Consider the following 13,039-nt stretch of genomic DNA (forward strand, 5'->3'; position numbering starts at 1 on the left):
GTTAGCTCTGGTCTTAAATTGTGGCTCAACGGGGAAAAGGCAAGACGCCCAGTGAGCCTGTCATAAACTTTTATTGACAGTCAGAAGTGGTCTTATAAAGAAATCTGGATTTTGACAATGTTATTAATGTCCTGTGAGGATCAGAGGAGGGATATCTAATAGTCAGGCTGTCATGAAGTTCAAAGGAAAAGGGTGTGGACCCAACTAACATCAATGGACATGCTGGGATTGGCAAATATATACAGTAGATGTCAGATTTTCTGACATCTAAGTCTGGTGATTTCTGTGTTTTTCTTCTTGTTAATAAATCCCATGCACAGATCAAAACAATATAGACTGTATATAAAGATGGACATATACTGAGGAGTGGTTTTGAAGCTCACAGTGGGCTGTGTGGGTGTGGGTGTGTGTGTGTGTGTGCTCTCTGTGTTTGTGTGTGTCTGTGTGTGTGTGGAGCTGAGACTTCTGTGCAAGCAAATACTTACCCACCTGCCACTCAATTATGCATAAATTTACGCCTTAATAAAATTTAAATAAGTGACTTATATACAAATTCTCCCCCCGTGCAGTTGTCATGAAGAAGGAAATAAGCTGTAGAGACCAAAACCGTTTTTGTACCAGGTTGTAAACATGTTAATTTATGCTGTGAAGTGGTCACTTGAAGAACTACACTGCACCGCCCTGTTGTCCCAAGTACTCACTAGAGAAATAATCCGCCTCTGAAAATAGTCCCCAACAAACACACTGTTGCCTCCTGTTTGAGTGACATTTGTCCAGCTGTCTAACGAGACTTTTTAAACTATACAATACATCAACTATACATCTGTGTGCTGTCTCTAAATATTTACATCTTCAGTAGGAACCAGTGGGCATATGGCTGAGAGGTACAGTTGGGGAACATAAGTCTTTAAGTATTGAGAGACAGACTAACAAATTGTTGGTTTTTCATTGTTGTTAACAGTAAAAAAAATCTAGAGAATTGCCAGTCTTATCTTTTGAATGCTCAAATGTGATATTGGTACCAGCTTCTAAAACTCAGTACTGATCAAACTTTAGTTTCAAAAATCAGTTGAAACCAGCTTCAAGTTGGAATTAAAATAGAAAGATCACAGGATGGAGCTCAGTGCAAAGTGACTCCATCAATTAACATTTCAAACGTAAGTCAAATGCATAAGCTCCCAGTGAGCCACGGTGAGAGGCTGTGGTTGTACTGGGCAGCTCCCAGGCTCTACTGTGTAACTGCATGTTAATACAGCAGCGTGTCGGCTCCACAGGTGTCTGCTAAGGTTAAAAAGAGTAGTGAAGTATTTTTCACAGAGGTGAGTGATTGGAAATAGTCATGTTAAATGTAAACAGCAGTCAAGCTGGAGCCTCTTCTCTGCAGTCCACTCTTCACACACACATGCTGATGAGTTATCTGCACAAACACACACACACACACCATAGTATGTTGAGTGTAGCGTGTGTTAGGTACAAGCATTTTTTCCACCTCTACAGCTGTGCGTAGAGGATCTCTCATTTCTTTCCTCTTTTTAAGTGTTGCCCTCTCACAGCTCGGGCAGGCCAAATATTTGCCACAGCCGGGAGACATTCCTGGACACTCCCGTCTCTCGCTGAGGCCAGGAACCAGCAGGAACTAAAAATCCACTCTTAGTTTTTTCCTCCTAAATGAAGACGTCAGAGGTTGTCAGGATTTGAGGATTACAAGATCCTAACTGTGAATGCAATACAGATACAGAATAGGCAGTGCTGTCAATTTACTGCAGGTGGATCACAAGATGAAGTTTGTCACAATCTGTTACACAATCAAACTGACTCATATTAAACATAGTCAATTGATTTAGTTAGCAGATTAATTGACACTAGTTTTTTAGGATTTACCACCAGTTCAAATCTCCCAGGTCAAAACTAAGTAGTAATGTCTGGACCAGCTGTGGTCAAATCCTGATTTTATAACACAAATGAGCTGTGATTTCAGCTGTGTTTAATGTAAAATGATCAGTGAGAGAGTTAGAAGAGACAGACTATCTTTCTTATTTTCTCTCTCACACAGCTCACAGTCTGACCAGGATCCTCAACAGTTCAGTCTTTATTTATCTCAACTCCAGGACACCACAAGACTTTTATTAGAGGCTGGTCTTTATTTCTGACTCCCTCTGTCATTGCAGTATGAAGCCTTGTTTTCAGTTGCTCCCATTTGCCGTGTTAAAGTTACTGCATTACGTGTTAATACAAACTTCCTGTAATCGTTTGAAATGTAAAGCCCTGTAGCGTTTCAGTGGACAGAAACTTTTATTGCTGTGCTGCAGTAAGCGTATTGTCTTATTTCCTGTTGCTGTTTACATGCTATTCAGAGCTTTTAGTTTCTTTAACAGTGAGCGATGACTTCTCTTTCATTTAAATTTTTTTCTCAACCTTGTGTTCAGAGCTTTTAAATGCATCGCCGAGGTGAGAACAGGTGACTCTGGATGGTCTCTGGTGTCAGGTTGGCATGTCTTCCTTGATCTTTCTACAGTCATTGATGACCTTTGACCTCCTAGTCATGCTGTTTTTTTCTTTCCATTTGTTGCCTGTAGCAGAAATGAACAGAAAGGCTATTTTTTAAAAGTGTTGTTACCATTCTCTGTTCAACGTTCCAGTGGAAAAACACTTGATCACACGTTAGTTTAAAAGTTTATCTTCAGCGTGACGTGGACATAACTTCTTCAGACTGAGCGGGCAGCACATCAGGGTCCGGTTTTATTGGTAGAGATATAAGAGGAGGTGTCACTGACAGACTGCTCTGGTTCTCAGCAGCCATATTTGGTCACACAGCAGCCTGAGGTTGTACAGACCATAGGGCTGTATTCCTCATCAGTGTCCCATCCACTGACTCTCACAGTTCATCTCTACACACTGCTGTCATATCTGCGTGTGCAAATGTCTGTGACACGTTAAGACTGGTTCAGGGATTCAAAAAGGCTCTGACTGCTCCTGGTTCATTGCTCAGACTCTGGTCTGCTCACTGTGGAACATGGAGCTTGTTAAAGCAGAAATGTTCAGAGTGGGTTCCTGCATGTGGAATCAAAAAGTTCCCTCAATCAACGATCTCCACTGCAGCAGAGTTTACCTGAGGTCCAGCCAGAGCACATTCAGAGAGCAGATGAACCAGGCTGTGGGTTTATGAGGATGTATCACTTGATAATAACCTCACCGCTTCATAGATCACTTATTGGCCTTTTACATTTTAAAACTCCTATTCACCTCTGTTTATCACTTCTTTTTGGTAATAATGGAGTTAGTGAGAAGGTTCTGGGTTCGAACCTGGGGCCTGGGCCCTTTCTGTGTGGAGTTTCCATGTTCTCGTTGTATCTGCGGGGGTTCCTCCGACTTCCTCCCACAATCCAAAGACATGCAGGTTAATTGACGACTCTAAATAAACCATAGGTGTGAATGTAAGTGACTGGTTGTTTGTCTCTTTATGTCAGCCCTGTGTGTTCGCTGACCTCACCCCCACAACTCCATAAGGATAAGCGGTATAGCTGATGGACAGAGTTGCCTGTAATCTTCAAATAAACACTTTCTAACCTCCTAATAATCTACTATGGTTAGAAATGTTAATAACAGATTTATTAAGGGGTTTCGTCAGCTCTCCAGCTATAAATGTTATTAAGTCAGTTAAATGGGTTTTAATCCATCATCTCTGCAGTTACACATATTAATGAGTCTGATAAATGCATCCTGGTCCAGTTGAAGTGGTTAAATGGCCCAAATCAGTCGATGGTATTGACAACTAGGCAACTCACATGTTGTTCTTATTAATGCTCACAGTGGATTAATTAAGTTTTAGTACATGATTCATGAGTTACTAACCCTAATCAGGTACAACTTAAAAACCCATATTATATTATATTATATTATATTATATAAATGGAAACAACACTCATGTGTTTGCTGTGATGAATCAGTTCTCTGTGATACATCCTGCTACATCAGCAGTGCTGTTATGTACTGCTGATAAGATATTTTTTTCATACCTTAATTTACTTTAATGGAATGTGCCCTGCCTTAAACACATAAGAGCCAAATAAAATTCATCCTCCTTGGTTGTTTTCACCCTCACGCGAATGAGATTCATATCACTGAAAGTGCAACACTGCACTAAAAGCCTTCAGGTCAGACGTGCCAGCTCTTCTGTTCTCTCCTGGACTTTAAGGCCATCTGCTGGTGTGTTGCTTTCATGTGTCATCTTTGTTTTGACTGGAAAAGTCTTCCACTGATCGTAAGGTTGGTGGTTCAATTCCCAGCTCTCCCTGTTTGCATGTCAAAGTGTACTTGGGGGGTCGGGGCGGCCCGATGGCGGAGTGGTTAGGGCGCGTACCCCATGAGCGGATGCTGTCAGCAGACGAGTGGCGGTTCAACTCCCGACTTGCCCAACTCTTTCCTGCGTGTCATTCCTCCTCTCTCTGCCCCTCTCCCGTCAGTCTCTACTGTCCTGTCAATAAAGGCAAAAAATAACCCCCTCCTCACCTTGGGCAAGGTATTGAACCCCAAGGTACTAAACCCCGAGTGTGTGTATAGAACAATTATGTGTGTGTGAATGGGTGATGATATATAAATGCAATCCATTGACCATCCAACAAGCACTTTGTCTGAAACAGCTGAATTTTTTATTGCTTGTTTGTTATCTATTTTCTAGTGGAATAATAAAAGTTGAATATGTTGACCATGTGAGATGTGAGGATAATATCAGATAAACACAGAAGGTTTCTGGAAATGTTTGATAGACAGGTGTGTCAGAAGAACCACCAAAGCTCAGTGTCCAAAGCTCATGGTCATTAGACAGACAGTGTTTCAGCTTTATCCTATTCAATAACAAACACATAATAATTGGGGGGTTTCATTGTTACCATACTTACTAAATCTGACCACAAATTTCTTCCTGTTGGCCTTTTCTTCTCAGGGTGGAGTTCCAGAACAAGTTCTACTCTGGCCAGGGGTTCAAGTTCGTCCCTTTCTCATTTGAGAGCATCCTGGTGGGACGATTTGACGAGTGATCAGACCTCAACCCCTCCAGCATGAGTCCCCAGCCTTCTCCCCTGTCCTCAGAGTATTTATTTGTGTGTGTGTGTGTGTGTGTGTGTGTGTGTGTGTGAGTGCATGTGCAGCCCTCTGTCTCCCTCTAGTGGTCATTTGTGAAACCTTACTGTGTAATAGGTGTAATGTAATCTTAAAGAGTCTCTTTCCGGTGCTGTACCCACACTGGAGCTTCTATTGCTGTGACACAGCTCCATCACTGTACTGAGTGCTCCGCACCATCACCACCACTCTCCTAACATCTCCATCACCTACAGCAAAGGTTTTCACACTTAAAGCACTTTTTCCAACAAATCTGTTCAGGAGATCCTGCAACACGGATTATATCTTCAAAGTATATTCATCAGATGCCATTAGATCATAACCTACAAAAAATTTAACTTTCTTCATTATTAATGTTCATGTTTCACTCACATTCTGGGCAGCTTGCAGTGGTATTTGTAATAGGACTGAAAAGCAGTCAGATATATTCATAATGTTAAAATCTCTACCAGTTTATAGAATCAGTGCATGGATACAAATGGATGTTCTGATTTGTTACTGTCTGACCATAAAGCAGTGGTGAGAACAGAGCTTTTCCTTGGTGAGTGAAGAGATTTTGCCCTTTGTGCAGTGATGTGTGGCTTCCTTGTGATCCCTCTGTGTGAATTGTTGTAAACCAGTTTAAGAAATGAAGTGATGAATTCAGCCTGAAATGTCTAAAAGTTCATTGTGTGAAATCAATTTCCAGATGCTGCATACATTTGAAAAATAATGTCACTCCTTTTCCATCCTCTGTGAAAAATGTATATTTATTCTCTCTACATATCTTTAAATTTGACCTCGCAGTGTATTTTCAGGATGGTTTGGCTGCACAGTATTTTCACCAAAGTGACCAACAACACCTGGACAGTCACCACACCCATCGAAGGTTAAATGAGACGAACATGTAAAGTAGGCTGTGCTGCACTGAAACATCTCATCCATTCAAACTGAGGCATAGTTTGGACACAGTAACAATCACCTCTGACGGATAATCAAAGCTATTGATACATAATTTTATTTTCTTTATGATTTTTAAGTGTTGTTTTAAACGTGTCATTAAATTTGTATTTAGATGTTGATGCTGAATGGCTGAGGAGAGCCTCTAAACTTCAAATGCAGCTGATGTTGGTCAGTGACTGGTGACATGGAGGGTAATGTGTTTGTGATCAATAATAAACACAGACTTGGGGATTCATCTTGTGTCGTGTTTTTTTCTTTCTCTGTGAAAAAGCAGGCAAATATTCTCGGCCCTCAGACCCCCGAGGGCCCCAAACACCAGGGTTTGATGTGTGGCAGGCATTTTTCAAAGCAGACAAAAAAAAGAGAGAAATCTTGCTCATCAACATTTAATGACTATACTTGAAGATGTAGAGAATTTAAAAATAGCAAATGAAATACTGTTAAAACAACGTGAAGCTATATGAAGACTGTCCTAAAACTCACATAATTACTTTTAGTCCATTTTAAAATGTAGTTTTTGCCAGCGGTACTAAACATCCTCCTTCAGAGATATTCCCATCATCTAATCAATATGATCTGACAGCTAGATTATACCATCGCGACCAATCAGAACATGAGAAATGATTCTTCATAGATCCCTATCTAATGTGTCTAATGGTGCTTTCATGAAGTTGGTGAGGGCCACAGCAGCACAAAGGCAGCATGTAAGCATCAGCGGTACAGTGGTACAGCGAGGTAGCATCATACAAAGGTGAGGTAATGCAAGAGGTTTGTCAACTCATTCCTGCTTCCTCAAAACATCCCTCTGACCACCCGGAGGTGCTCCCAACCGGCCTTGTACTCAGTGTTGTTTGACTGGTTGTTGGAGCAGATCAATGACTGGCTGAGTCCCACGGAGATGGACAGCACAGTGGGGATAGTGGACATCTACGGGTTTGAGGTTGGTATCTGGCTTCCTGGATCATCTTATGACGTTGGTTGGATGTGACATCACAGGTCCTCTGTGTCCCTCTGCAGGACCTGGGAGTGAACAGCTTCGAGCAGCTGTGTGTCAACTTTGCCAATGAGCAGCTGCAGCACTTTGTCAACAAGGCCGTGATCTCTCAGGAGCAGGTCAGTGGGTTGTAGGTCAGATCCTTGATCAGCTGAACTTCTGGGTGCCACTTTCTAATGAGTCACCCCTTGTAAATGGTTTATAAGTGGTAATTAATGGCTTTATCATCAGTTTTTACAATTACAGCTACAGACTTGATTTATTAATGTAATAACCACGTCCTGACTCCAGCCCCATAAGACACAGACATAATATCAATTAAAAAGTGAAACTTGTAACTGCAGAACTGATGGGTTATTAATACATTAATTATTAATGACCTCTTAACATTTATAACAGTTGATGGTTCATTGGAAAGTGAGAAGCTCATTTCCCCTAAAAGTAGATGTAACAAGCAGTGACTTGATTTATGACTAACCTTTATTAATCACTTGACTTTTAATGACTCAGGAGCCAAAGCGATTATTCACAAACTGGCAACCCAAAAGCTATCCTTATTAAAGTGATAGTTAGGGTGGGAGCACGCTGAACTGAATCTACTGCAGGTAATACACTGACTATAAATAAGTACCTCACCCAACTCCACGTCAGATAACCTGCACTATCACTTTAAGGACTTATAACTGATCTACAAGGCATTAATAAACTGTTTATTAACAACTACTGAGACTATTAGTTAACACTTTTGAACCCTTTATTGACTGTTAAAAAGTGGTACCATGTTCATAGCTGTGTATTTCTTACGAACAGTCACAATCACAGTGAAACCGAAGTTTCAAGACACATGTCAAGCAAAATAATTCAAAACAAATCATGAATGATTTAGTGAAAATAGCATGAAAACCAAATATTAAAAATCACAGTTTAACATATTGTCGTTTGTTTGTTGATTAAACTCCCCATCAACTCAGCTCCATAGCCCTTGGTCTACACTGAGTATGTCGTATAAACTTAACACTTCAGTGAAAACAGAACGTGCATGTCTTTAATATCAGTGACAGTTTAATATGTTAGCATGCAGTTTTGAAGCCAGTGGTTTTGGTGTCTGTGTTCTCATCACCTCATAGGAAATCTGGCTAAAATAATTCATGCTTTTACACACTATTACTGTGCGTGTGTGTGTGTGTGTGTGTGTGTGTCTTACAGGAGGAGTATAGTGCAGAACAGATCCAGTGGCACGCGATGCCAGTCAAGAACTTCCACTCCTGCTTGGAGCTGATCTCCTCCAGGCCACACGGCATTCTCCGCATACTGGACGACCAGACTTCTCTCCCCCAGGTACACACACAAACACACACAAACACACATCCTTGTACAACCTTGTACACCATCTTTGTGGAGTAATGCATTCTCTAACCTTAACTGTCACATGTGAATGTCTGACCCTAACCTAAACCTAATTCTACACCAAACTCTAAAACCAAGTCTCAACCCTCAAACAGCCATTTAATCTTGTGGGGTCCCCACAAAGCTGTCGGACCCACATGTATAGTGGGCTCCTGGTTTTCAGACCTTTCCCAGGGTATGGGGATCACAGTTTGTAAACACAACACAGTTTATTATTTTTACATTTTGACAACCTCTGTTAAGACGTTGCTAAGCACAGGAAATGCCCCTTGGTTTATATGAGACCATGTTATGATTATTCACTTTGGAAAATACATTTGGTGAAGACAAGGAACTACAAGCAGAGACTTCACATAATTCTGTGTTTTTTCAGGCCACCGACCACACCTTCCTCCAGAAGTGCCACTACCACCACGGGAACAGCCCCCACTATGCCAAGCCCAAGAACCCACTTCCAGTCTTCACTATTTATCACTATGCTGGAGCCGTCACCTATCAGGTATCAGCACAGTAAACCTGTGAAACAGCAACTGGTGCAGGGAAGATGTTTGTATTTGAATAAAACTCTGTATTTTTTCAGGTCCATAATTTCCTGAATAAGAACCACGACCAGTTCAGGACAGAGGTGGTGGAACTTTTTGCCAGGAGTCGCTTAAAGGTGAAACAACTGGAAACCCACACAGGCTGCTGAGGAGGGCTGTTTGCCTCCTGCCTGAATTGTTTCTAACAAGAGATTTTAATCACACGATTACACAAGTTTTGAATCAGCCATTCAAATGTTATAACACCTTTCATGTTAGTGTTTTACAGGCAACCATCAAGCTAATAGAAATAAGGCAGTAAGAAGTGAGAAAGTGATGGTATCAGATATTTACTGTTTTATAAGATAATTTCTTGTAATTAGTACAAACAATTATTTCACAGCTCATGATTAGGGGATAAAAAAAGTTAAAATTAATGAGGTGTGTCTTAGTTTATTTTCTTTTTTTTAATGTATTTATTTCTTTGCTTTGGTGAATGCAGAATCCTTTCATACTCTTTGCCTTGTACAATAAAAATGATTAACAAGCAGCAGAAAATGAAGCATAACAGTGAGAATGATTTATCACTGGTATCATTATTAGTAGAAGGGAAATACCGAATACATATACATATATAAATATGAGATATCAGTTGCTCCAGAAATGTATCTGTGGCTTTCAAAGACACGTTTCCTTCATGTTTGCATGTTCTGTAGATGGTGTCCGAGCTGTTCAGGAAGGTCCAGGACGGTTATATTCAGCAGAGGGAGTTGGGCTGGAGAGGGAAGGGCCTCCGCCAGCAGCCCTCCACTGCTGCCTCACACTTCCTCCAGTCCCTGACTGAGCTCACCACCCGCCTGGAGAGGTACCAACATGCTGACCAGACTGGCCGACACAAAGCAGTTTGGCTCCAGCTGAGTGTCAGTTTCACTGCGTCTGTTTAAAGTCACACAGCTGTGGTTTTGTGGAGATCATGGGTTTAATAAATGAAATGAAACTTCACAAAAGACTTCACAAGCTGAGACACATCATATATGGGTGAATGGCTCAGATGAAGATGTTTCATGGATATGTGGACACTTGTTGGTGTCCACATATCCATACTCACAGCAGACACCTTAAACTTGTAGTGTTTCTAAAGATAATTCAGTTAAATTCACATGCTGCTCAGCTTTTCTTCAGTTTCAGGCAGGTCTAAAGATAAACCTGTTTCCTAATAAGTAACATGTCTGTGTGTTTTTTTCCAGATGCAAAACCACATTTATCCATTGTCTGAAGCCAAACTATGTCAAGGTAACTTCAGTTATTTCTATTTAAATGTCATCTAGTATAATAACACCAGATACCTATTTTAGATTTTCGTTTCCACACACTGCCTCTCTCATGTCTTCTGGCAGCTTCCCGGGATCTTTGATGTGGACTATGTGTCAGCACAGCTGAGGCATGCTGGGACGCTTGAGACCATCCACATCAGGAAAGAGGGTTTTCCCATACGGATTCAATACTCCTACTTCATTGAGAGGTGCTGTACATATACAAAAAATCCCTGCATCATCAATATATTACTTTAGTGTTTAGTGTAATGTTTTTTAAGATGTTCAGCACTGAGTTATGACAATAACTTGATCCAGTGCAAAAAACCTTCTCAATCCAAATTCAGCCCTTGTACTTCACCTTTGTTTGTTTGCATCTTCGCATGGAGAGTTTGTCAGTGAGGGTGACCTTAAACATACACTGATACTTTATCATGGATTTCGATAAAATCATATAGTAGTGAGGTAAAAATGTTAAGGTAAAACTTTTTTTGTCCTATTGTCCATGATCTTTTAGTCAATTTAACTAGATCAAGCTATTAGCACTGTCAGGTCTGTACTGGCAATGTTATAATGCTGAAGTTTAGGAGGCGATGTCCATCATGTAGCCTTGCAAACTAAAATTTTCAAATTACTACGAAATACAAAGTACAGTTGAGTTTAGTGTGAATATATTGGATATATTATGTATTGGACAAATTGAAATGTTGACCTAATGATGGTGCCAGACAGAAAGGTCAGAGGATCATCCAAAGCAAACGTCTGAACCCCATTTTGTGGCAAAACCATCTAAGAGTTACCGTTCAAAACTGAAAATATGAACCACATGATGATGCCTGATAGAAATGTCAGAGAATCGCCAAATTTATTTGGATGCACCATCTGGGCGGCAAGAATGAGACAGCAAAATTTTGTCCCCACCCATGTTGTAGAGTTTGAGATACAGTATGTCACTGGATAAACTTGGATGTGCTGGTGGTCACAATCTGATGGTGGTTCTACAAAGAGTCGCCTAGAGACCAGAAGATCTGGTCTCACAACAGACCATTTATTTCTTGTTGAGATATTTCAACCATATTTCAACCAGCTGACACTGTCATCCCCAGAAGTAGCTAAAGAACAAGTATGGAAAAAAAGAATAATTTTAACATCTGTTGTAACACATTCACATTGTGGGAGTGAGAGACCTGAGTGACATGTTTGATGACTAGCTGTGTCTCTCTCTGTCCATGTTTCATGCATCTCCTGGTCATGCTGCTTTATATAATACAATATCTGAAAACTCAGGCCTAATAGATGTAGTACTTAGTACTTACACCAAAGTCTTCTACTGTGCTGAATGTTACTCATTTGTAAGTCACTTTGGATAAAACTGTGAAATCAGTAAATGCAAATGTAGTAGGTTGAACATGTGCAAGGAAACAGCAGAGTGTGTCCCACAGTTGACTTGAAATTTTATACCTTAATGAAGATTTCCCGCCACAAAAAAAGGAATGACCTGTATCTTGATCCATGCACCAGTTCATTTGTTTTTGGATTTAGGAGCTTCTGTGATGAGTTGTATCTTATTGTGTTGCTGTTTCACAGGTATGGGGTTCTGTTGACCCAGAGGCTGAGTGAGGTGTCGGACAGAGAGCAGACGGTGGCTCTGCTGGACACGGTCGGTGCAGAGGAGGGACACTACCAGCTGGGCCTCACCAAGGTACCTGACCGAACCCATTCATGACACTGATGGGAAGTTTTTATTTTACATGTCAACATGTTTAGATGTGTGTGTGTGTGTGTGTGTGTGTGTGTGTGTTAGGTGTTCCTCAAGGAGCTTCTGTATCAGCAGCTGGAGGAGAAGTGGAGCAGCACTCAGACCTGGGCCGCCATCACCATCCAGAGGAACATCAGGGGCTTCCTGTGTCGCAGGAACTTTAGGTTTTTCAAACAGAAAGCCATCATCATCCAGAGCCACATCCGAGGACATCAGGCCAGGTACAGAGAGCAGGGATCACAACTTACATATGTAAACAAAAGGTATACCCGCAGTAAAATCCACTGAAGTGTCTAAGGTAAAAAAAAAAAAAATAAAAAAGTAAAAGATGAGTAGAGCTCAGCTTAGTAAAAACCCAGGAATTGTGGATTTTTTCAGTTTGAGTTGAAGAAAGAAATGGAAAAAGGAAGAAAGAAAATGAAAAAGAGTGGATGACAATGAGAGAAGTGATGAAACAAGGAAAGAAAGATAAGGAGGACAGGATAGAAGGAAAAGACAGAAGGAAAGTATGGAGAAAAGGAGGAACTACACAAGGACAAAAGTAAGATAAGGAAAAAATAAAAAACAGAATGAAGGAAAATAAAGACAGATCAGGACAAGAAGAAAAAAAGAACTCTTAAAACAAAAGGAGAGCAATCTCAAAATGAAGATAGAAATCTTGTTTAAACTCACTGAAGTATCACAGTAGCCGCTTCTGTCTCACTCAGCCTCTGTCTCCATCAGACCATTATGTTTCTGCAGTGACAGGCTGCTGTTTCAGGACTTTCAGGAAGGCAGTGTTAAGACCACATTTCTAGGACCCAGGTTTTTAGCTACAGCACCACCTAGTGGTGAGCATTGATCTTCACACATGTTGAGAACAACATGGCTGCAGACACTGGGCCTGCTGCTTATTTCATCACATTTGTTGGGAATAATTAGCACGTTGGGGATTTACATTTAAATTACAACATAAATGTATTCTGTTAGAAATAGTAATAAAATT

At 40.7% G+C, this 13,039-nt stretch overlaps 2 protein-coding genes across 5 annotated transcripts in view; both read left to right on the forward strand.

Annotated features, from left to right (window-relative positions):
- The window catches only part of atp6v0a1b (ATPase H+ transporting V0 subunit a1b), a 33,094-nt gene extending 26,799 nt beyond the window's left edge, over positions 1-6,295 (forward strand). For all 4 annotated transcript variants that reach the window (XM_071462643.1, XM_071462644.1, XM_071462646.1 and 1 more), the window contains one exon: positions 4,943-6,295. In XM_071462643.1, the coding sequence (XP_071318744.1) occupies positions 4,943-5,036 (94 nt within the window). In that variant the 3' untranslated portion in view covers positions 5,037-6,295. The remainder of the gene's footprint in view (positions 1-4,942) is intronic.
- A 1,982-nt stretch (positions 6,296-8,277) lies between these two features.
- On the forward strand, positions 8,278-12,584 carry LOC139609316 (unconventional myosin-XV-like). Its single transcript, XM_071463706.1, has 8 exons — positions 8,278-8,392; positions 8,835-8,960; positions 9,042-9,119; positions 9,699-9,847; positions 10,230-10,275; positions 10,380-10,504; positions 11,883-11,997; positions 12,100-12,584. The coding sequence occupies exons 1-8, from the start codon at positions 8,297-8,299 to the stop codon at positions 12,340-12,342; spliced, it is 978 nt and encodes a 325-aa protein (XP_071319807.1). The 5' UTR covers positions 8,278-8,296; the 3' UTR covers positions 12,343-12,584.
- Positions 12,585-13,039: the final 455 nt, after the last annotated feature.

The sequence above is a fragment of the Trachinotus anak genome, unplaced genomic scaffold, assembly GCF_046630095.1.
Source record: "Trachinotus anak isolate AG129_WGS33_773 ecotype Australia unplaced genomic scaffold, CSIRO_AGI_Tana_v1 ptg000025l, whole genome shotgun sequence".
In the NCBI taxonomy this organism is placed as follows: domain Eukaryota; kingdom Metazoa; phylum Chordata; class Actinopteri; order Carangiformes; family Carangidae; genus Trachinotus; species Trachinotus anak.

Excerpts from the sequence above, each read along its gene's own strand:
- LOC139609316 (XM_071463706.1), top strand. The coding sequence starts at position 8,297 with ATGCCAGTCAAGAACTTCCACTCCTGCTTGGAGCTGATCTCCTCCAGG. Across the intron at positions 8,961-9,041 it reads CTGGAGCCGTCACCTATCAG|GTCCATAATTTCCTGAATAA; the intron begins GTATCAGCACAG and ends GTATTTTTTCAG. Across the intron at positions 9,120-9,698 it reads TTGCCAGGAGTCGCTTAAAG|ATGGTGTCCGAGCTGTTCAG; the intron begins GTGAAACAACTG and ends CATGTTCTGTAG.